At 47.5% G+C, this 25,487-nt stretch overlaps 1 protein-coding gene across 1 annotated transcript in view; it reads right to left on the reverse strand.

Annotated features, from left to right (window-relative positions):
- OTOA (otoancorin) overlaps nt 1–25,487 on the reverse strand; it is a 92,733-nt gene that overhangs the window by 24,003 nt on the left and 43,243 nt on the right. The window contains 7 exon segments of the mRNA XM_021086477.1: nt 6,438–6,531; nt 8,799–8,989; nt 10,379–10,514; nt 13,159–13,232; nt 18,278–18,395; nt 18,562–18,620; nt 24,819–24,959. Of these exon segments, the coding sequence (XP_020942136.1) occupies nt 6,438–6,531; nt 8,799–8,989; nt 10,379–10,514; nt 13,159–13,232; nt 18,278–18,395; nt 18,562–18,620; nt 24,819–24,959 (813 nt within the window).

A 25,487-nucleotide genomic window follows, 5' to 3' on the forward strand; every position in this document is an offset into this window, starting at 1 on the left:
CCTTTACTGCATTTTACTGTGCTTTGCAGATACTGTGATTTTTACACATTGAAGGTTTGTGGCAACGCGGACAAGCAAGTCTATGGGCACTATCTTTCCAACAGCATTTGCTCACTTCATGTCTCTGTGTCACATTTTGGTAATTCTCAAGACTTTTTCACTACTGTTATATTTGCTATGGTGATCTGGGATCAGCGGTCTTTGATGTCACAGTTGTAATCTGGGGATCCCGTAAGCCGAGCCCGTAGGAGATGGCAAACTCACTTGATCCATGTGTCTGCCAACTGCTCTACCAACCAGCTGTTCCCATCTCTCTCCCTCTCCTTGGGCCTCCCTATTTCTTGAGACACAACAATATCGAAATCAGGCCTGGGAGTTTCCGTTGTGGATCAGCAGGTTAAGAACCCAACACAGGGTCCATGAGGATGCAGGTTCGATCCCTGGCCTCGCTCAGTGGGTTAAGGATCTGGCATTGCCTTGGCTGTGGTGTAGCCTAGAAGCTGCAGCTCTGACTGGACCCCTGGCCTGGCAACTTCCATATGCCACTGGTATGGCCCTAAAAAGTAAAAAAAAACAAAAAACAAAAAAAACCACACTTCATATGTCCATAGCTGCCATAGACAGCAATACCTCTGATGGACCTGAGGAAATACATAGAAAACCTTCTGGAAAGGATTCACCAAACCAGATGTCATTAAGGACATTCGTGCTTCATGGAAAGCGGTCAAAACATCAGCGTTAACAGGAGTTTGGAAGAAGTTGATTCCAACCCTCATGGATGACTCTGAGCGGTTCAAGACTTCAGTGGAGAAAGGACCTGCAGATGCATTGCAAATAGCCGGAGAACTAGAATGAGAAGTGGAGCCTCAGGATGTGACTGAATTGCTACCCTCTTAGGATAAAATTTTCATGGATGAGGAGTTGCTTCTTGTGGATGAGCAAAGAAAGTGGTTTTCTTGGAATGGAATCTTCTCTAGATAAAGATGCCATGAAGATTTTGTTGGTTTGCTTTTTTTTTTTTTTTTTTTTTTTTTTTTTTTTGCTTTTTAGGACCGCATCTGTGGCATAAGGAAGTTCCCAAGCTAGGGGTACATCAGCGATGTAACTGCCGGCCAGCACCACAGCCACAGCAACACCAGATCCAAACATGGTCCGAGACCTACACCACAGCTCACGGCAGCACAGGATCCCCAACCCACTGAGCGAAACCAGGGACTGAGCCTGCATCTCATGGATACTAGTCGGATTTGTTTCCAGTGCACCACAACAGGAACTCCTGAAGATTGTTGAAATGACAACAAAGGACTTAGAATATTACCTAAATTAAGGTGATAAAGCAGCAATAGGATTTGAGAGGACTGACTCCAATTTGGAAAGAATGAGTCTACAATGAGTAAAATGCTATCAAAGAGCATTGCAAGCTATAGAGAAAGTCATTTTTGAAAGGAGGAGTCAATCAATGCACCAAGCTTCATTATTGTCTTATTTTAAGAAATTGACACAGTCACCCCAACCTTCAGCAACCACCATAAATATCAAGGCAAGACCCTCCACCAATAAAAGATTAGGATTCACTGGAAGCTCAGATGCTGGTTAGCAATTTGTTAAGAATAAAGTATTTTGAGTAACTTTGGGAGTTCCCATTGTGGCGCCTCAGTTTATTGTGTTTAGAAATTGATGGGACTTCAGGCATGGCTTGATCCAGGGCTCAAATGATGTCATCAAGAATATGTTCCGGAGTTCCCGTCGTGGTTCAGAGGAAATGAATCCAACTAAGAACCATGAGGTTGCAGGTTTGATCCCTGGCCTCGCTCAATGGGTTAAGGATCTGGCTTTGCCGTGAGCTGTGGTGTAGATCACAGACACAGCTTGGATCCCGAGTTATTGTAGCTGTGGTGTAGGCCGGCAGCTGTAGCTCCAATTGGACCCCTAGCCTGGGAACCTCCATGTGCCATGGGAGCGAGCAGCCCTAGAAAGGGTTAAAAGACAAAAAAAAAAAAATTATACCCAACCTCAATAAAAATCCAATACATGTTCAATAACACAAGTACATATTGTTTTTTACCCATCAGATTGGCAAAAAATAAATACCTAATGCTAGCTAAGATGTAGGAAATACATGTATTTATTTCTCTGTTGGACTGTTAGATGGTGTATCATTACCAGGCAATCTGATAACATTTTATTTATTTATTTATTTGTCTTTAGTCTTTTTAGGGCCACACCCATGGCATATGGAGGTTCCCAGGCTAGGGGTCTAATCGGAGCTACAGCTACAGCCTACGCCACATCTACAGCAATGCCAGAGCCAAGCCTCATCTGCGACCTACACCACAGCTCATGGCAACGCCAGATCCTTAACCCACTGAGCGAGGCCAGGGATCGAACCTGCATCCTCATGGACATTAGTCAGATTCATTTCTGCTGAACCACAATGGGAACTCCTGTTTTTGTTTGTTTGTTTGTTTCATTTATATGTATTGTAAAAAGGAGGGAGAGAGAGTCATCTCTGGATTCTGGATGAAGACTGTTGATGAAGAGGATTCTGGTAGCCCTGGAGAAGGTGCCATTTCTCTTCTAGAACTCATGGACTTTGTCACGACTTGGGATATTGCTGGCAGATCTGTCCATGGATCAAAGAATTCATCAAACTCTGCCCTCTAGCCATGCGTCTCTGTGTCCCAGTCGCCCAAAGAGTATGTCCCCAAAGTCGCCCAGGTTATATAGCTCCTCTTTCTACTCAAATTTTCAGAATCAGAGTCACAGTCTAAGCCAGTAGTTCCCAGCCCAGACTGCAGATAAGAAGCACCCAGGAGATCCACAGATACCCAGGGCCCTGCCCTAAAGATTCTGAGAACTCCGATCTCCAGTGGGGACCAAGTATCTGTCCACTGTCCCCTCCCCTCCCCTCCCCTCCCACCCCTCCCATCCCTCCCACCCCTTCCCTCCTCTCCCCTTCCCTTCCCGTTCCTTTTCTTTTCCAGTCCAGCTGGAGCTGCGACCTATGCCACAGCTGCAGCAACACCAGATCCTTAACCCACTGCACTGGGCCAGGGATCAGAACTGCCACCTTTGCAAAGACAAGCTGGATCATTAACCCACTGCACCATAGCAGGAACTCCTATCTGTCCATTTTAGAACCTCCCCAGTGATTCTCCCGTGCAGCTAAGGTCAGAAGCAACTGCTCTAAGATAAATAGTTAGCTTTGAAAGAGCAAATTGCACAGCAGAGTATTTTCCATCTTGTATTTTCAAAGGGAGGACACATAAAGGCAGGAGGAAGATTTTTCAGAAAGGATACAGAAGAATCTGGGAACAGCAGTTGCCACTGAGGAGAGACTTAGGGGGACCTGGAGACCTAAAAGGGTGGGTAAAACTTCTTTGTTTATTATAGTCTTCGGTATAGTTGGGATTTTCTAACCAGGAGCATGTATTACTTGTTCCATTAAACATTTAAGGCAATGGGAGGTCCCGTCGTGGCTCAGCAGTTAGCTGACCCAACTAGCATCCATGAGGATGCGGGTTCAATCCCTGGCCTCTCTCAGTGTGTTAAGGATCCGGTGTTGCCCAGTGTTGTGGTGTATGTCACAGACGTGGCTCAGATCCCCAGTTGCTGTGGCTGTGGCATAGGCCGTAGCTCCAATTGGACCCCTAGCCTGGGAACCTCCATATGCCACAGGTGCAGCCCTAAAAATACAAAAAGACCAAAATAATAATAATAATAATAATAAACATTTAAGGCATTAAAACAAGTAGAGAGAATGAGAGTTCTCTTGTGGTTCAGCCAGTAAAGGATCAGGCATTATCATTGCAGTGGCTCAGGTAGCTACTGTGGCACAGGTCCGATCCCTGGCCCAGGGACTTGCCCATGCCATGTGCAGGGCCAAAAAAAAAAAAAAAAAAAGCAGGTAGAGAGAATGATGCAACAAAATACCCATGTACCCACCACCCAGCTTAAGAAATAAAACAGGAATTCCTGTCATGGCACAGTGGAAACGAATCCGACTAGGAACCATGTGGTTGCAGGTTCCATCCTTGGCCTCGCTCAGTGGGTTAAGGAACCGGTGTTGCCATGAGCTGTGGTGTAGGTCTCAGATGTGGCTCGGATCCCACGTTGCTGTAGCTGTGGCATAGGTTGGCAGATGTAGTTCTGATTAGACCCCTATCCTAGGAATCTCCATATGCCCTGGGTGTGGCCCTCAAAAGACAAAAAGACAAAAAAAGAAAAAAGAAAAAGACATAAAACATACAAATGCAATGGAGAGCTCCCTGTCATCCTAGGCGTACCTTCTTCCCCAGAAGTGTCGCCCTGAATTTAATATTTGATAATTAATCATTCTCATGTACTTTTAAACTTCTTTTACGTATAGAATTGTTTTGCGTGTGCTTAAATTAAACTAGTATGTTTTTTATTTAGTATCCTACTGTACAGTATTGTTTTATTGTTTTTCAAGTCACTTTTTTTTTTAATTTTTTGTTGTTGTTGTTGTTGTTGTTGTTGTTGCTATTTCTTGGGCCACTCCCACGGCATATGGAGGTTTCCAGGCTAGGGGTCGAATTGGAGCTGTAGCCACCGGCCTACGCCAGAGCCACAGCAACGCGGGATCCGAGCCGCGTCTGCAACCTACACCACAGCTCACGGCAACGCCAGATCCTTAACCCACAGAGCAAGGGCAGGGACCGAACCCGAAACCTCATGGTTCCTAGTTGGATTCGTTAACCACTGAGCCACGACGGGAACTCCTCAAGTCACTTTTTAAAAGTTTTGGAGTTCCCATTGCAGCTCAGCAAGTTACGAACCTGACTAGTATCCTTGAGGATGCGGGTTCGATCCCTGGCCTCACTCAGTCGGTCGGGGATCTGGCATTGCCATGAGCTGTGGTGTACATCACAGATGCGGCTCTAATCCCACGTTGCTGTGGCTGTGGCATAGGCTGGCAGCTGCAGCTCCAATTCAACCCCTAGCCTGGGAACTTCCATCTGCATTGGGTATGGCTCTAAAAAAGCAAAAAGATAAATAAATGACCTGGAATTTTTAAAAAAAATTTTTTACACTGTGTTTCTGAGATTTAACCAAGTTGATACAAAACTTCCTCAGTTTCAAAAGTTGATTTTTTTTTCAAAGATTAGATCAGTATATAGTATATATATATTATATATTATATAATATAATATATATATATGCATGGCTGCTGATAGGTTTGGACACCCCAGGAGAGGATTTTGTCTCGAATGGACACTGGAATGTTGCCCCCCATGTGTGAACATGAGGGACATGCCATGTATTCAGGTCCTCTGAGCATGGGTGACAACATCCATCCTGCCTCTGTGACTACAGGGCTGAGAGCATGTGGGTGTGCTTTGTGGGCAATCCGACTTGTTCAGCTAACACCCCCCTCCCACCCCACCCTTCATCTGCTTGGAGAGCCCCTGCCCCGAGGAGGGCAGAAGTGGCCTTGGTCACGTGACTTGCTTTGGTGGCTGGAAAGTGACGGCCAGCCATTTTCCGGCCTGAGCTTTAGGAAGAATTACACTTTACACTCTCTTTTCTGGCATTTCAAGACTTGCAGTACGAAGACCAGGCTTCAGGGAGTTCCCGTTGTGGCACAGGGGTAAACGAATCCGACTAGGTTGCGGGTTCGATCCCTGGCCTTGCTCAGTGGGTTAAGGATCTGGCGTTGCCGTAAGCTGTGGTATAGGTTGCAGATGCGGCTCAGATCCCGCGTTGCTGTGGCTCTGGCGTAGGCCAGTGGTAGCTACAGCTCCGATTCGACCCCTAGCCTGGGAACCTCCATATGCCACGGGAGCGGCTCAAGGAAGCAAAAAAAGACAGGAAAAAAAAAAAAAAAAGAACAGGCTTTAGATGGCCTGGCCCCAGAGGCAGACACACTGTCCCCTTAACCCAGAGACCAATCAGCACAAAATAAGCACTTGCTCCGGCACGCTGGCATGGGTCTGTTATACAGCAACAAATGACTACAGCATGGTCATCCGGCATGCTTCTTGGAGATTTATTCCAAATAGAACGTTACATCCAAAGGCAACGTGCAATAAAGATCTGCCTTGGGGTTAAATACACTTCCCCACATGACGGCACACACTGGACACCTGTGTGGGTGTGCACGTGACACTGGTGCGTGTAAAGTCTGGAACAGACATGCATGTGGGGAGCACACGACAGCCAGCTGGTGGCTAAATGACAGCTCCCACGCTGTGCACGTCCAGCTGGACGGCCACGTGAAAGACCCAGAGTCCTTTAGCTGCTGCCTCACTCCCTTCTCCTGAACCATCCTGGAGTGGGGCTGGAAACATCTAGGCTCTCTGAGGCAGGAAGCTTCCAGAAAAGCAAAATGGCGGCAAGCCCAGGGGGATATAACTAACCACACGTTCCCTCCCCTTCAGACTCCTCAGCCTTCTAAAGACGGAACACAGAGGTACCTTTGTGGCTACAGAGCTTAATTCATCTCCTGAGAAAAGCACCAGGAAGGATCCCAAATCCCTCGTTGTCTCCGCTGTCCAGTTCTGGGGGTGTCTAAGGGGAGACAATAAGCAGTAAATTGAAACATCATGTTGTTGGCCTTGTCCCCCAGCATCTTTTTCTTTTAGGAAAAGACTGTCTTGCTACCTGAAGAAACTGTCAATCATGTGATCCCGTTTCCCTAACCAAGAAAACAGGCACGTGATGCAGGCTGACCAATCAGAGTCATCCCTGGGAATTTCAATGGAACTCCTAGAGAAGCTCTGTCTGTCTTCTGGCATCCCTAGCAGTAAATACGATATCAGAGGCCATTTCTATCACCAAGTGGAAAAAGTAAAGGCCACACCCAAGAACGAAGAGCTGAGGGATAGAAGGAACATATTCGCTCTCTCTCTCTCTTTTTTTTTTTTTTTTTTTTTTTTTTGGTCTTTTTAGGGCTGCACCAGTGGCATATGGAGGTTCCCAGGCAAGGGGTCTAATCGGAGCTGTAGCTACCAGCCTACGCCACAGCCATAGCAATGCCAGATCCAAGCCTCATCTGCGACCTACACCACAGCTCACGGCAACACCAGATCCTCAACCCACTGAGCGAGGCCAGGGATTGAACCTGCAACCTCATGGTTCCTAGTTGGATTTGTTTCCTCTGCACCATGATGGGAACTGTGGAACATATTCTTGATGACATCATTTGAGCCCCTGGATCAAGCCATGCCTGAAGTCCCATCGATTTCTAAACACAATAAACTTCCATTTTTTTTTTTTTTAGTGTGAATTGAGCTACTGAATTTCTGTTATTTGTATCAACATTTCCATCCTGGCTTTCCTCAATAGAACAGTATGATACATTTGTCCCTTTTCAGTTACCCTAGCAGCCTCCTCGGTAGCAAGAGGCGATTTCCTCCTGACCTTGGCAGGAGAGTAACAGCACTGACTCAGGATCCACTGTTGTTCTCATGGAGACCACGCATGTCCACAGGGAAGTGCCTCATACTACATTTGGTGATTATCGCTCAGGGAGGTATGCCCAACTAGCAGTGGTGACACTTCTCCTAGGAGCAAGGCAAACCACTCCTGGCCAAAGACCCTCCCCTTATCTCCTTGATTAACAGCTACCCCCACCAGACTGTACTTTCCAGGAGGGCAGGAGCCACCCTTAATAAATAACTGCCTTATCTTCATTCCTAGTGGTAAAGCAGGTGACACATACTCAGTACTATGTGCCAAGCACTGTGGTTAAGTCCTTTGCCTGCATTAACTCAGCTAATCATCCCTAGCCCAGGGACTCTCACGACAGATGCAAAACTAACGTGCAGAAAGACAGAGGCACTTTTCACAAATCACACAGGTGGCAGATGATTGAAACAAAATTTTAAGCCATGGAGTCAGGCTCCCAAGTCCCAGTTCTTAAACGTTATATACTAGAAAGTGTATGGGACACAGTGATTACCACAAAAACATGTGTTGTCGAATGACTAACTGATGGCTAGGCCCTACACACATATCTGACCCAACTTCAGAAAACTCTGCAGGGGAAAGAACAGTTCTGTTTTGCCCCCAGCGAGTTCTCACACAACCCAGAGCTGACAGCGCCTTGATAAGTTGCATTATTATTACTGGTGTTGTTTCACAGCGAAAAATAATCATAACCCCTCCTTGCATTTGTCAAGTGCCGTCTTTTGAACACTCCTTCCCTTGGAGTTCCCGTTGTGGCACAGGAGAAACAATCTGACTAGCATCCATGAGGATACAGGTTCAATCCCTGGCCTCACTTGGTGGGTTAAGGATCTGGCATTGCCGTGAGTGTGGTGTAGGTGGAAAAAATAAAAATAAAAAAATAAATAAAACTCCTTCCATTCCCACATGCCAAGATATAAGAGTGACACACCACCTGAGGCCGCCAGAGAAGCAATTATTCTTTTTTCTTTCTTTTTATTTTTTGTCTTTTTAGGGCCACACCTACAGCATATGGAGGTTCCCAGGCTAGGGATCTAATAGGAGCTGTAGCCACCAGCCTACACCACAGCCACAGCAATACCAGATCCTTAACCCAGTGAGCGAGGTCAGGTATCGAACCCGCAACCTCATGGTTCCTAGTCGGATTTGTTTCTGCTGTGCCACGATGGGAACTCCGAGAAGCAATGGTTCTTACTTTACAGGGAATCTGAGAAGAAAGGTTGTATTTCCAGAATAAGTGTCCAACTTCGTCATGAGTGGGAGATTCTTTCTGCTTTGAGGATAGGAAAGCCAGGATGGGGGACCCTTTTGCCAGGACACCTCCCCCCCCACCCCGTCAGCCACCCCCTGAAGCCAACCCTCCGCACCCGTGCTGTTCCAGGAGCCTGAGTTTCACTGCTGCCTTCTGCTGGGGGCTGAGGTCTGGGCAGTCTCTGAGGCTGTACAGGGCGGTGGCCCAGGCCCTGGGGGACATGCCATGGTGGATGACAGCTGCTGGTAGGTGGCAGAGCAAGTTTCCCAGGATGTCCACGGTGTACTCATCAGCAACAGAGTCGTTCTGAAACCAACAAGTAGAGCTGATGGAAAGATCCAGGAGGGTCAAGATGGCTATCCCTTAAAACACTTCCTGACCTTGAACCTTGGTAGACTTGGTTCCAGGATCTGAATCACTCACCCTGCCTTGAACTCCTAGAGATGGCATGAGGCCTGATTTTGCCCCAGGGGTGCAGGCCTGGAGGGAATCTGAGAGACCCCATGGGGGCAGATGTGGACAGAGGAGTTGGTACATTCAGTCAATGAGGCTGCAATGAATGCAAACTTCCCATAAGGCTCTTCTCCTACAGGTGGGAAACAAATTTCCCATAAGGCTCTTCTCCTACAGGTGGGAAACAAATTTCCCACAAGGCTCTTCTCCTACAAGTGGGAAACGAATTTCCCACAATGCTCTTCTCCTACAGGTGGGAAACAAATTTCCCATAAGGCTCTTCTCCTACAGGTGGGAAACAAATTTCCCATAAGGCTCTTCTCCTACCAGTGGGAAACAAACTTCCCATCATGCACCTCTCCCATGACCCAGCAGCACTTTATCAATGAGCAGGGTCTCCATAAACAGATGCTGACTGATGAACTGGTTGAGGGGAGATGAGGGGAAAGGAAATGAAAAAATAGAAGAAGAAAGAGATAAAGAGGAGAGGGAATAAAATAGAAAGGAGTGGAGGAGATGAGGAGAGAGTAAGAGGAACGACTCCTAATACATCAGAGTGGAATAACCATTATAATAATAGTACAGCAATAGTAAAAAGAGCACTTCCAAGTGTGTATGGGCCTTGAAAGCCTCCAAAGCTCTCTCTCAAAAGGACAAAAATAGCTAACATTTATAGAGCGCTCACGACGTGCCAGGCACCATTCTAAGTGATTCCAGATCTTGATCCCTGCACGTCCTAAGTAACTGTAAGACCTAAGTCCTAGCCTCATCCACGTTCTCAAGAGAAAGAAACTGTCAGCTCCGCCCTTTGGGCTTTTGCACTAAATAACTTACTACCTATCTCAGGTCCTCAATAACTCTAAGAAGGAAATGCTATTGCACCCTTCTTACAGATGAGGAGACTGAGGCTAGGAGAGAGGATGTGACCTGCCCCTATAACCAGTCACTGGCTGAGACGTGACGGGCAGTCTAGAACCCAGACTCTGTGTGCTGGGCTCCTTCCAGTCCTCCAGAGCAGACTCTCCTCATTCAGGCTCCAGAAGGGCTGCCTCCAGGACCAATGGCCAAGAAGGTTCCATTCAGGGGCCCCAGAGCCAGCTTTGAGACCCACAAGGCAGAGTTCTGGCCATCACCGCAGGCTTGAGAACCCAGCTAGCTCCCTGAGGACTCCTGAGGATGGGCACAGCTACTTGGAAGGGAAGGGACCCCAGTGAAAGCGTCATCCAGGAAGAGCTTCCTTACCAGGCACTGCCGCACTTTCCTGAGGACCGAATTCCTTTTGTGGGAATCTAATACCAAGGAGTCCAACTGACGCTTCCCCAGGCTGATCAGAAAGGGCACACACTGGGAGGCTGGGACAGAAGCCAGGTAGCGAGCCCTGGAGAGAGATGGGGAGAACGAGGGAAGGAAAACAGGGCTGACTCTGTATTTGCCCCTGAAATCAGGGTCTCCCTGCCCACAAGCTTATCACAAGGGTTTTCCTTAAATGTCTGTTCTTCCCAGGGATGTTGTGGCTCCTTTAGGCAGGTAGCAAGCCTCCTGCCCATCATTTTCCTATTCTATGGGTGGGAAACAAACCTCCCATAAGGCTCTTCTCCTGCAGGTAGGAAACAAGTTTCCCACAATGCTCTTCTCCTACAGGTGGGAAACAAACTTCCCATAAGGCTCTCATCCTGCAGGTAGGAAACAAATTTCCCACAATGCTCTTCTCCTACAGGTGGGAAATGAATTTCCCACAAGGCTCTTCTCCTACAGGTGGGAAACAAATTTCCCACAAGGCTCTTCTCCTACAGGTGGGAAACGAATTTCCCACAAGGCTCTTCTCCTACAGGTGGAAAACAAATTTCCCATAAGGCTCTTCTCCTACAGGTGGGAAACGAATTTCCCACAAGGTTCTTCTCCTACCAGTGGGAAACAAACTTCCCATCATGCACCTCTCCCATGACCCAGCAGCACTTTATCAATGAGCAGGGTCTCCATAAACAGATGCTGACTGATGAACTGGTTGAGGGGAGATGAGGGGAAAGGAAATGAAAAAATAGAAGAAGAAAGAGACAAAGAGGAGAGGGAATAAAATAGAAAGGAGTGGAGGAGATGAGGAGAGAATAAGAGGAACGACTCCTAATTCCATCGACCCCTGTCTAGAACCTTCCTCTAAGCTCTTGACTGTATATGCGGAACAGGGGTGGCATCGCCTCCAAGGGGGAGAAACTGGTCTGGGAGAGGGAAGGGTGGGGGCGGGGAATCTTAGTTAACGATGATTTGTGATCTCCCAAAGCTCAACAAAATTTTATCCCTGGAGTTCCCGTCATGGCTCAGCAGTTAACAAACCCCACTAGGATCCATGAGGATACAGGTTCAATCCCTGGCCTCGGTTAGTGGGTTAAGCATCGGCATTGCCTTGAGCTGTGGTGTAGGTCACAGAGGTGGCTTGGATCCTGAGTTGCTGTATAGGCCAGCGGCTGTAGCTCCGATTCAGCTCCTAGCCTGGGAACTTCCATATGCTGCAGGTTTGGCCCTAAAAAGCAAAAAAAAAAAAATCTTATTACTTGTAATTTCTCTCATTAGGGAGAAATAATTTTTCTCCTTTGGAAGGCAATGATGAAATAAAGGTTGAGAAAGAGTGCTCGAGCCCCAGGTGGCTTCTACATCATTGCGACCTTACTGTCCCAGCACCAAATTCAGTTTCCTCCCCCAAACATACTCTGCCTCCTCTATGCCATCCTAGATGCCTTTATCTCTTACCCCCAAGTCAGTCATTGCTACCTCTGTATTACTCTAATCTGTTCTTGCCGCTCCATTCCTAGTGCCACTGTCTTATTTATTTCTTCATTCATTCATTCACTAAACATACAAAGAACATCTCCTGCACGCAAGGCACTATACCAGCTACCCCCAGGAACAAGGGGTAGGTCCATGCTCCCAGGATGCTCTAGGGGAAGAAACTCAGAAACCAGTGAATAAAACAGGTCATTCCAACTACTGATGAATGTTAGGAAGAAAATTAAATGGCTCTGTAATGGAGAATGATGTGTGGATATCCTGGGGAGCCTCTTCTAAGGCAGTACTATTACTATCTGAGCTAAGATGCAGAAGAAGACAGCTATGCTCATGTCTTATTTACAGAAAGAAGCTTTCACTGTCTCTCTCCTTCCAGCCAGGCCCCTTACATTCCATCCTCATAGGGGCAGAGATGATGATCTCTCTGAAACGTTACATCTGAGAGCTATGCCCCTAATGCAGGGAAACCATCACAGGGCACCACACAAGCCCTCCCTGACCTAAATGTCCCTTACCTCTCTGGCCTTCTCATTGGAGCTCCTGGATCCAACCATGCCTAAAGTCCACCCCTAGACTTTTCAGTTATTGAAACCCATAACGGCCCTTTCTTGCTCAAGCCAGTTTCAGTTAACATTTTGTCACTGTCAATCAAATATTAACTTGACATTATAATTGGCCTCATTCTTGTATATTTTCCCTCCATGAGATGGTAAGCTTTTTTAAGGGGAAAATTTAGTTATGTCTGAAAATGCAGGACATAGTATAGTACATTCAATAAATCTTTTTAATTGAATGAAGACAATGACAGCAAGAAAAGGGAACAGGAAATAAAGAAAGAAAAAAGACAGAAACAGTGTCCAGACCATATTTAAAAATCAGGGCTGCCCGCCAGGCTTCCACACCCACACCTCCCAGGAGAAAGTCTCACTGCTCCCATCAGCCCTGATTCCCCTGAAGCCTGGGCACAGCTGTGAGGCAAGCTCAGATGAGACCTGCTTCACCGGCACTCATTCAGGCTCCAGTTGCTTTGGGTTTGGTTTTTCAATAACAAGAAAGAGCAAAGGAGTTTGTCTGAAATATCAACATGGGGTCAGAATTTAAATGCTGGTTCTCAAGGACTTAACTCTCCATGTCCTTCTGGTTCCTGACCAAAACCCCGGGCGAAAGAACCACACTTTGGTTTTGGTGACACCGGCCAATCTTATTGCTGAGCCAGAAAAGGGGGACCCGTGTTCACTTACGGGAGTGCAGCCAACAGGAAGGGCGGCATTGAGGACCTGGAAACTTCCCAGTATTTCCACGCCAAACAATTGATCTGAAAGATCAAAGCAGTTCTAGGAATTTAGTCCAATCATCTTAAGAGCAAACACAGATTGTGCTCTCGCTGTGGCAGGTACTGTTCTACCTGCTTTACACAGGTTCACGTATTAAATAGAACAGCCCACAAGGTAGGTACCATGATTGCACCCAGTTGGTGGATGTGGAAACTGAGGCAACAACAAGACACACACAAAAATTGAAGTCTGAGAATGCTCACCACAGTTTTGCTTATAACTGCAAACAAGTGAGCTGTAACCTTAATATACATCAGTGGGGACTGGTCAAGTAATTATGGTATAGCCATGTGATAGAATATCATGCAGCTCTTTGGTCTCCGTATAGCTCATTTATGTTTTATGTATATATGTGTGTGTGTGTGTGTGTGTGTGTATGAGATAGCAGATTTACATTATATATATAATAGCAGATTTACGTTATATATTGTAGCAGATTTACACTATATATATAGTAGCAGATTTACATTACATATTATAGCAGATTTACACTATATATAATAGCAGATTTACGTTATATATTATAGCAGATTTACATTATACATATAATAGCAGATTTATGTTATATATTATAGCAGATTTACACTATATATAATAGCAGATTTATGTTATATATTATAGCAGATTTACATTATACATATAATAGATTTACATTATATATTATAGCAGATTTACACTATATATATAACAGCAGATTTGCATTACATACATATACATGTATATATACACACATTGCATAACACACACATAGGCGTGTTATAAACATAAATAGAATATTGTGTGTTGCATGAGCATGTTTGTATTTTTTAAATTACATGTAGATAGGTTTTACATATACCAAACTTTCTCGGTAGTTACCTCTGGAGTGGGGGTTCTCAGCCTCAGCAAACTTCTGACCTTTGGGGCAGGATAACCCGTGTTACAGGAGCATCCCTGTAACATTATGGGATGTTCAGGAGCCTCCCTGGCCTCTCCCTGCTAGGTACCAGTAGCATCACCCCCAAGAGTTACACCCAAAAGAATCTCCAGATGTGGCCCAAGAGTCCTCTCTAGGGAACTAAAGATCCACGCTCCAGGGAAAATTTTAGTTTCTATTATTTTGTTTTATAACAATGACATGTTTTCAGCAAAAATATAAACCATAAAGGCAAGTTTTCTAATTCACGGGTAAATTGAAGGTTCTGAAACTGGGGAGAGGCCAGAGAAGGAGCTTTATTTTATTTTATATTTTTGTCTTTTGTCTTTTCAGGACAACACCCGTGGCATTTGGAGGTTCCCAGGCTAGGGGTCGAATCAGAGCTACAGCTGCCGGCCTACACCACAGGCACAGCAATGCCAGATCTGAGCCACATCTGCGACCTACACCACAGCTCAAGGCAACACCGGATCCTTAACCCACTGAGCAAGGCCAGGGATTGAACCTGCAACCTCATGGTTCCTAGTCGGATTCATTTCCACTGTGCCACGACGGGAACTCCAAAAAGGAGCTTTATTGAGGTGGCTCTTCCTGTTTGAACATGTAGGTCTTCCTCAAAACAAGTCTGAACTCCATCCATTGGGCCAGTTTGATGAGACAGCCATGCCAAGGTCCAGGTTAGAGAAATAACCTACTTCCTTCCCTACTGGGCAAGGCTTTTAATATAGCTCAGTGGTTCTCACCAGAGAACTGTTCGCAATATGAAGCATCAGGTTTCACCCTAGAAACTCCAGGGAAACTCTGCAAGTCTGCAATCTGTGGATTTCTTGGAGGGTGGCTGGGGGGTTGTTTTGTTTTGGTTGTCTTTTTTGGCTGCCCAAGACACCAGAGTATGCCTATGGAGTTCCCAGGCTGGGGATCAGATACGGAGCCCCAACTGCAACCTACACCAAAGCTGTGGCAACACCCGATCCTCAACCCACTGCTCCAGACCAGGGATCAAACTGGCATCCTGGCACTTAGAGACACCCCTGATCCCACCTTGCCACAGCAGGAACTGTGTACAAACTGTGTTTTGTTTTTTGTTTTGTTTTGTTTTGTTTTGTTTTGTCTTTTTGCCATTTCTAGGGCTGCACCCTTGGCACATGGAGGTTCCCAGGGTAGGGGTCAAATTGGAGCTGTAGCCACTGGCCTACACCAGAGCCACAGCAACGTGGGATCCAAGCCGTGTCTGCAACCTACACCACAGCTCACAGCAATGCTGGATCCTTCACGCACTGAGCAAGGCCAGGGATGGAACCTGCAACCTCATGGTTCCTAGTCAGATTCGTTAACCACTGAGCCACAACGGGACCTTTTATTGAGGTAAAATTGATATGCAAAGAATTGCACATAGGAGTTCCCATCGTGGCTCAGTGGAAACAAATCTGACTCACACCCATGAGGACGCAGGTTCGATCCCTGGCCTCGCTCAGTGGGTTAAAGGATCCAGCGTTGCCGTGAGCTGTGGTGTAGGTCGCAGATGCAGCTCGGATCTGGTGTTGCTGTGGCTGTGGCATAGGCCAGCAGCTATAGCTCCAATTCAACCTTAGCCTGGGAGTTTCCATATGCTGCGTGTGTGGCCCTAAAAAACAGCAAAAAGCGGGGGAGGGGGGGGACGTTCCCATTGTGGCGCAGCAGAAATGAATCCGACTAGGAACCATGAGGTTTCAGTTCAATCCCTGGCCTCGTTCAGTGGGTTAAGGATCTCGCATTGCCGTGAGCTGTGGTGTGGGTCACAGACATGGCTCGGATCCAGTGTTGCTGTAGCTGTGGTATAGCCCAGCAGCTATAGCTCCAACTGGACCCCTAGCCTGGGAACCTCCACATGCCACTAGTGCAGCCCTAAAAACCAAAAAAAAAAAAAAAAAAGAACGGTGCATATTTGATGCATACACTTTGATGAGCTGGACATATACCAACATCCACGATATCACCACCACAATCAAAATAATAGACATGTCCAGGAGTTCCCGTCGTGGTGCAGTGGTTAACGAATCCGACTAGGAACCACGAGGTTGCGGGTTCGATCCCTGGCCTTGCTTAGTGGGTTAAGGATCTGATGTTGCTGTGAGCTGTGGTGTAGGTTGCAGACGCAGCTCGGATCCCGCATTGCTGTGCCTGTGGCGTAGGCCGGCGGCTGTAGCCCTGATTCGACCCCTAGCCTGGGAACCTCCGTGTGCCGCGGGAGCGGCCCAAGAAATGGCAAAAAGACCAAAAAAAAAAAAAAAAAGCAACATGTCCAACACCTCCCAAGGTTTCCTTCTGTCCCTTTGCTTTTGTGTTTGTGGAAAGAGCACATAACTTGAGAGCAACCCTCTGAACAACCTCTGGATACCACATTGCTAACTGCAGGCACTAGGCGATAGAGCACAGCTCCGCAACTTATTCATCCAGCAAAGCCAAAATGTTACACTCAGTGGACAAGGCTTCCAGGCAATGCTGATGCGAGCATGAGTTTGAGAAGCACTGATAGAATGAACAACCCGAGGGAAGGACATGGCTTCGTTAAAAAGGTGCATATTTTGGAGTTCCTGTTGTGGCTCAGCAGAAATGAATCCGACTAGTATCCATGAGGATTTGGGTTTGATCCCTGGCCTCGCTCAGTGGGTCAAAGGATCCGGTGTCATCGTGAGCTGTGGTGTAGGTCACAGACTCGGCTTGGATCCCACATTGCTGTGGCTGTGATGTAGGCGGGTGGCTGTAGGTCCGATGCAACCCCTAGCCTGGGAACTTCTATATGCCATGGATGCGGCCCTAAAAAGCAAAAAAAAAAAAAAAAAAGGCATATTTCTGAGTTTCCGCTGTGGTGCAACCAACCGGATCTGCAGCCTCTTGGGAGCACTGGGACACAGGTTTGATCCCTGGCCTGGTTAGGGCTCCTGCAGTGCAGCAGCTGCAGCTTAGGTGGTGATGGCAGCTCAGATCTAATCCCTAGCCTGGGAACTCCATATGCCGCAGGGCAGCCAAATAGGAAAAAAAGAAATGTGCATATTCCTTTAATGATCACAAAGGATTATTTATACTCAGTTTTACCCAGCCTGGCCCTCAGGAAGAAAATGCATTGTTTGGAAATTTTTCATTCTGCTCTAGAAATGCACAAGGCCAGAGTCTAATCTGACACCTGCTCACCCTCTCAAGGCTCTGCACAGCCCACAGTCTGTACTCCAAACGCTGTCCCAAGGCCTGCTTTACTTAATTAAATAGGGTGAGGAGTGCCCATCATGGCTCAGCGGAAACAAATCTGACTAGCATCCATGAGGACACAGGTTCGATCCCTGGCCTTGCTCCGTGGGTTAAAGGATCTGGCGTTGCCATGAGTTGTGGTGTAGGTTGCAGACACGCCTCAGATCTCGCATTGCTGTGGCTGTGGTGTAGGCCGGCAGTCCTGCTCCAATTCGACCCCTAGCCTGGGAACCTCCATGTGCTGCAGGTGCAGCCCTAAAAGGACAAAAAAAAAAAAAACAAATTAGAGTGAGAAGTCAGTTTACTGCCTCTGGTCCCCCCAAAGGGTTAAAGAGTCTCCTTAATGGTTTGGGACGTGAAGTTCTAAATGGAAAAGCAAAGGCTCCTAGAGTATTGTTTCCATTCCATTTGATGGAAAAGACAGGAAGGTTAGATGAGGGTGTGACCTGCAGTCCCAGGAGAATACGATTGTGAACATGAAAAATGGTAGCCCTTCCAACTGTATTTTAAGGTTCAAAACTGAGTAGAGAACAGCCAATCTGCTGAAACTCTGCTGTAGGGACACCGGTATGGATCCGAGCCACATCTGTGACCAATGCCACAGCGTGCCACAACACCGGATCCTTCAGTCACCGACGTGAGGCCAGGGATCGAACCTTCATCCTCACGGATACGAGTCAGGGTCTTAACCCACGGAGCCACAATGGGAACTCAGTATGGGGAACTTTTAAAAAAAGAACTTGGAGAAACGCTGGCTCAATATGTGGCCCATGTCATCGTTGGCATCATAATCCCGGCACGAGTATCTTAAGACGCCGCAGCTAATCGACCCAGCGACCGGAATCAGGAGAGAGAATTAGAAGCCGGGCAGTGCTTCGACAGTACCTGATATGGTGACAGCAAAGCGAAGTTTTTCTCAAAATACTGGAAATGAGCCAGAAAGGAGTCTGCGCTCATGGCATCCACGTGGGAACACATGACACCTTTGATCAGCTGCCCTGCACTAGAAAACAAAACAGGGGATTCAGGGGAAGATGCGGGTGGGGGAGAGAGAGGAAAGAGGGAGCCAAGAAGACAGATCGAATCTGACCCAAGCTGCGGGCAGGACTGGCAGCTCTCCCTCCGGGGAAACGCGGCTCCACGGAGGGGCTCGTCAGCCCCAGGCTCACCTCAGGAGCTCCTCCGGCCTCCCGGTCGTCTTGGACAGAAGCTCCAACAGGAACAAAGCCTGAGGGGAGAGAAGGATGGCCTCGCTGATGGAGCAAGCGCTATGTGTGCGCCCAGCGTCGTGAGGTCCTCCGATCCCGTTTGACAGATGGAAAGATGGAGGCTTTGTTAGTTACCAGGACGGACGACACCATGGCTAAGCAGCAGAGCTGGGATTGGAACCCGTGTCAGAGAACCGTAGAGCCCATGCCTCCCACCCCCCAGGGGGTCCCAGGTGTCCAGGAGGTGAATGAGGAGCAAAGCCAGGGCAGCAAGGCTGGAGGTTTACTGCCTGTGCTCCAAGAAGCCGATGCCCAGGAGAGGATCCCTTTTAACTCATGTGTCACCTGCTGTCCTGAACACACTTGCATCCCAGGAAGTGAACTAGATGGATGAATAGCCCAGGAGGAGCTAGAACATTCCATCAACAAAGTAACTCTTGCTCACAGGAGCACCACCCCCGAAACTGTCCCTGGGGGGACTCTAGGCAAACAAAACCTAGTAGGCAGCAGGGGTAGGGGTGCTGGGGGGCGGGGGTTTCTAAGAAACACAATTTAACAGAACACCTAACTTGCAAACATGATCAAATATGACATTCACTGGAGTGGAGTTCCCATCATGACTCAGCGGTAACAAACCCAACTAGTATCCATGAGGACACGGGTTCAATCCCTGGCCTCGCTCAGTGGGTTAAGGATCTGGCGTTGCCATGAGCTGTGACGTAGCTCACAGATGCAGCTCGGATCCTGAGTTGCTGTGGCCGTGAGGCAGCCCTGCAGATACACCTCTGATGCAACCCCTAGCCTGGGAACTTCCATATGCCGTGGGTGCATGACTCTAAAAAGACAAATATATATATGACATTCATCTATTTTATAGCCTCAGAAATGTCAACATAATTCCCTAAATAAATTACGAGCTGGCGTTAGGCGGAGGCATCTGTGAGGTGGCAGCTGAACCCTGGAGAAAGGAGCAGCAGGGAAGGTAAGCTGCAGATGCTCTGTGTGCGACCCCGGAGATTCCCTCAGGCATAGGATCAGAGACAGGTTGGGACTGGGACCTAGGACCCTTTATGGCAGGGCTTGCTCCTAGACCGACCTCTCCACGAGCAACAGAATACAAAGAAATTGTAAGAGACTAAAAATAACCGCACACAGGCACCGTTGGAGCAAATGAGTTTACCACCCCGGGTTCTCTGTCTCTTTGATCAATAGAAATTGATAAGAGGCCAGACAAGAAGTTCAGACAAGGATTTATGGAGACTCGAGCTGCCACCCGAGGGAGCAAAAAAAATCAAGTCAGTTTCCTTTGCTCACTTTCCTGGGGCGGGGGTCGGGGGGAGCAAGGGTTGGGCAGAAGGGATGTTTTGGGTGGTCTGCCTACCCTTTGGGGCTGCTGTGTGCAGGGATCGTGTGCCGTACACTGCTTTTGCTCCAGGCACCTCAGAAGTGGCAGCTGGGTGTTGGCCTTCTTGTATCTTATTGTTCACAATGTGTCCAGGTGTAAGCATGGCAGTAAATGGTCCGAGGTCCCAGGTCCCAGCCTGTCTCAGATCAAGTTCCAGGGCCCTCCCGTCATCTCAGGAAATGGCAACTCCATCAACTCAGCTGCTGAGACAAAGCTACTTTGAAGGCATCTGTGGCAGGACATGGTTTCCAAAGCGGCCACGTATTTTCCGTCCAATGTGCTCTTCTAGAACCTTCCAGAACCACTCCCCCATCAAGAGGTGGTGTCTGCTTAAAGCAGGAGGGGGGCATTTGTGACTGCCTCAACAGAGTGCAGCAGGAGTGATGCTATCTATGTGACATCTAAGGCAAGATCACCGAAGGCGACACAGCTCCTCGTGGCTCTTTCTCAGAATACACGTCTTGAGAGCCCTAACTAGCCATACAAGGCCAGCCACCCAAAGCCACCATTCTGGAGCGTATTGGATTCTTAGAAGAGCTGTGCCAAACTACCACAAACCTGGTGACTTAAAACAATGGAAATTCATTCTCTCCAAAGGCTCGAAGGGAGAATCCTTCCCCAGCTCTTCCAGATTTGGTGGCTTCTCCTTGGCTTGTTGACTGCCTCATTCCAGGCTCTGCCTCCATCTTCACATGCTCTGCTCCTTGGTGTGTTTCAAATCAGCCTTCTCTTCTGCTCTCCAGGTCTTCTCTCTTTTTCTTCTTTTTTTTTCTTTCTGTCTTTCCTTTTCCTTTTTTTTTTTTTTTTTTTTTTGTCTTTTTTTCTTTTAATGGCTACACTTATGGCATATGGAAGTTCCCAGGCTAGGGGTTGAATCAGAGCTGCAGCTTCAAGCTATGCCACAGCCACGCAACACCAGACCCAAGCCACAGGTTCTACCTATGTTGTAGCTCACGGCAACACCAGATCCTTAACCCACTGAGCTAAGGTAGGGATCGAACACATATCTCCATGGACACTATGTCAGGTCCTTAACCTACTGAGTCACAGTGGGAACTCTGTTCTTTCCTCTTTGGGGGGGGAGGGTCTTTTGTCTTTTTAGGGCTGCACCTGGAGGCTCCCAGGCTAGGGATCTAATTGAAGTTACAGCCACCAGCCTACACCACAGCACAGCAACAGCAAATCCGAGCTGTGTCTTTGACCTACACCACAGCTCATAGCAACGCCGGATCCTTAACCCACTGAGCGAGGTCAGGGGTGGAACCTGCAACCTCATGGTTCCTAGTTGGATTTGTTTGTGATGCACCACGATGGGAACTCCTGGTCTTTTCCTCTTTTAAAGACACTCATCCCAGGCTTTAGGACCCACTCAGATAAGCAAGATAATCATGTCTTGATATCCTTTACTGAATTAAATCTGCCAAGATCTTTTTTTCCAGGTAAGGTCTCATCACCACTCAGAGGTAATGGGTAGACATATCCTTTGGGGGCCACCATTCACCCATCTACATACAAACAGACACACTGCCCGTCGTTCGCCTCTCCCCAGCTCAGGTGTCAGACACATGAGGGAGCCTTTAGGTGACTCCAGTCCCAGCCACCACCTGACACCAACTCCATGAACCACCCTAAGCAGGAGCCTGGGGAACCATGCAAGGAAATCATAAAATAATTGTTACCCCGCCCCCGTGAATCTGGAGGTGGTGTGTAACCAGCAATAACTCATTGGAACATCAGCCTGGATGTCTCTTTCTTTCACAGCCACCTCCAACCTGACAGCCAGTTCTATCACTGCTAACTTCCAAAATCCGACCTTTGGGAGTTTCTGCCCGTGGTACACTGAGCTAAGAATCCAACTGCAGAGAGTTCCCCTTGTGGCTCAGTGGGTTAAGGACCCGATGCTGTCTCTATGAGAATGCGTGTTCAGTCCCCAGCTGGTGCAGTGGGTTAAAGGATCTGCCATTGCCGCAGCTGCAATACAGGTCACAGCTGCAGCTCAGATTCGATCCCTGGTCCAGGAACTTCCATATGCTGTGGGTGCAGCCATAAAAAAAAGAAAATTTTTTAAAAATCTAGGAGTTCCCATCATGGCGCAGGGGAAGCAAATCCGACTAGGAACCATGAGGTTGCGGGTTCAATCCCTGGCCCCACTCAGTGGGTTAAGGTTCCGGCATTGCCGTGAGCTGGGGTGTAGATTGCAAACGTGGCTTGGATCTGGCATCGCTGTGGCTCTGGTGTAGGCCGTAGCTCCGATAGGACCCCTAGCCTGGGAACTCCATATGCTTCAGATGCAGCCCTAAAATACAAAAAAATAATAATCTTAAAAAAAAAAAAAACTTTTTTCTTTTAGAATCTGACCACAATCTGACCATAGGTCACCACCTGCATTGCCACCACCCACCCTGAGCCACTGTTGCCTCTTGCCTGGATTATGCAGTAGCCTCCTAACTGGGCCTTTTGTTTCCGCCCTATTCTCCTCAGTTCCGATCCCAAGCAGCAGCCAAGTGATTCTTTGAAAGCAAACGTCAGATGGTGTCCCTTCTCGGGCCCCCCCTCCCCTAAGCTCCCCTTCTTGCCCAGGAGTGGAAGACAGTCCTCATAGAGGCCCCTCCACAACCCCTCTGAGCTCTGCGAGGTCACCTGCCTACATTAGCTCATGTCCCACCCCCTAAAACACCTGCTTGCTCCCCTGGTTTATATTCTCAGCTCTCATCATCATCCGGCATCTAACAGAGCACACATTTAATGGCTAATTTTCCGTTTTCTGTCTCCCTCTTGAGGCTGGAAGCTCCATGAGGACATGGATTTCCTTTTCTTTTTCTTTTTCTTTTTTTTTTTTTTTCTTTTCTTTTTAGGGCCTCACCCGCAGCATATGGAGGTTCCCAGGCTAGAGGTCCAATCGGAGCTACACCTGCCGGCCTCCAGCAGAGGCACTCGGGATCTGAGCCGCATCTCCGACCTACACCACAGCTCGTGGCCACGCTAGATCCTTAATGCCTTGATCGAGGCCAGGGATCGAACCCACAACCTCATGGTTCCTAGTCGGATTCGTTTCCGCCGCACCACAATGGAAACGCCTGGATTTCCCTTTGTTTGGGTCACTTCTTTGTCCCCAGCACCATGTACAGCGCCTGACACCTGGTGGGCAGGGGCTCCATGAACATGGAGGAAGGAAGGAATGCAATCAAGGCCGGGAAAGTTCCAAGGAGCAAATCGGTCACCGCAGCACAACCTTCCCCAGGCAGCCCCTGTGCTGGCAGCGTTTTGTAACACAGGTAATACTGGCTTTTATGTACAGCACGCTGCCCAGCATTATTCTTAGGAGAAATAACCCCCATTTTGCACAGAAGAAAACGGAGGCTGTGGGAGTGTAATAGGAAAGATCAAATCAGACTTCATGAAAAAAGACCCGTTTCTTTAATCTTTAATCTTTGTATTCCATCAATTTTTAGGTGCAGCCCTAAAAAGACAGAAGACAAAAAAAAAAAAAAAAGAAAGAAAGAAAGAGAAAAACAAATACCGTATTATATCACTTATACATGGAATCTAAAATACAGCACAAATCAACATATCTATGAAACAAAGAGAACAGACCTGTGGTTGCCAGAGGAGAAGGGAAGAAGTGGAAGAAGATTAAAAGTTGGGGACTAGCAGAAGCAAGCTTTTGGGATTTGGGGGGTTTGTTTTTGTTTTTTGTTTTGGCCGTGCCTGCAGCATGTGGAAGTTCCCAGGCCAGGGATCAAACCCACGCCACAGTAGTGATAACACTGGACCCTTAACCCGCTGAGCCACCAGCAAACTCCATGCTATTATATATATATAGGATGGATAAACACAAGGTCCTACTGCATAACACAGGGAATTATATTCAATATCTTGTAATAAACCATAATGGAAAAAAATCTGGAAAAGTATATATCAAAAGTATATGTGCATATACTTTTTCAGATTGTGTGTATATATATATATATATATATATGAGTCACTTTGCTGTATAGCAGAAATTAACACTACATTATAAATCAACAATACTTCAATTAAAAAAATTGCGGGGGCGCTCCCATCATGGCTCACCAGAAACGCATCTAACTAGTATCCATGAGGAAGCAGGTTCCATCCCTGGCCTCGCTCAGTGGGTTAAGGATCTGGCATTGCCATGAGCTGTGGTGTATGTCGCAGACACGACTCGGATCTGGTGTCACTGTGGCTGTGGCGTAGGCCAACGGCTCCGGCTCCGATTTGACCCCTACTCTGGGAACCTCCACATGCCATGGGTACGGCCCTATACAGACAAAAAAAAACTTGTAATGTTGCCTGCAGCCTGAAATATATAGGAGAGCCCATTCTCAAGGCTCTGACCTTTAAGAGTGTAACACTTTTCCTTTCACGTAGCAATAAAAAGTTGCGGAACAGAGAATAACATTTGTGTTTGGGGAGGTTTACAGAAACCCTGTGACCTGACCTGTGTAGACAGCTGCAAGAACAAAGGATTCTCACACTGAAAAGTTTGCAACAACCAACCATGCCCCCTCCCTCACCTTGCCTTCAAACATGATTTGCTGAAAACTTTCCAGGAGCTTGGGGTTTGGGAGGCACGAGCCCTCTGTCCCCTTGCATGGCCGCACACTAAACCTTTCTCGGCTTCAAACTCCAAATTGACCCCACTAAGCATGGGGCATATGAACTTGCCCTTGGTAACAGCAGGAAAAGTGACCCCAAAGTGAACAAACGGCAGCACCCGAATGCACGCTGAGGTCTCGTCTCACAAGACAGTCAGAAACCCAGGCACTGCCTCTGGGCTTCGTGGTCGTACCTGACTCCGCCGAAGTTCCTTCTCCTTCAGGACCGAGGCGTTGAATCCAGGTTCCCTCCGTAAATCGAAGAGAGACACTTCCTTAAAGAAAGCCCCTTGTATGTCCGCAATGCTGGAATCTGTGCCTCCTGCTTCCATCACCTGCCAAAAGTGAAGAGAAACGTAATAACGACCTTGCAGAAGGCGTATCAAGCGTTGGGTGAGCGACAGACGCTGTGGCAAGAAAATCCACCAGGTCTGCTCGGCAATCCAGTGAGGTGAGGCCAATCCCTATCCCCACTTTACAGGCTTAAAAACACAAACAAAAAGGGGTTAAATGAGTAATTGACTGAGATTTGGCACGTGCGATTCAAGAAATCCACAGTCTTTAACTTAACCATAGATGCTCCAGCTGTCTGCAAGTTGTTGGTATTTTAAGCCAAACCCTTTGGGTTTGGTTTCTTTTTTTCTTTCTTTCTTTCTTTTTTTTTTTTTTTTTTTTTTTTTTGGTGTTTTTAGAGCCATACCCACGGCATATGGAAGTTCCCAGGCTAGGGGTCGAACTGGAGCTGGAGCTGCCAGCCCACATCGCAGCCACAGCAATGGATCTGATCCGCGTCTGCAACCTACACCACAGCTCATGGCAACGCCAGATCCTTAACCCACTGAGCGAGGCCACGAATCGAACCT

This window comes from Sus scrofa, chromosome 3 (genome assembly GCF_000003025.6).
Source record: "Sus scrofa isolate TJ Tabasco breed Duroc chromosome 3, Sscrofa11.1, whole genome shotgun sequence".
Taxonomy (NCBI): domain Eukaryota; kingdom Metazoa; phylum Chordata; class Mammalia; order Artiodactyla; family Suidae; genus Sus; species Sus scrofa.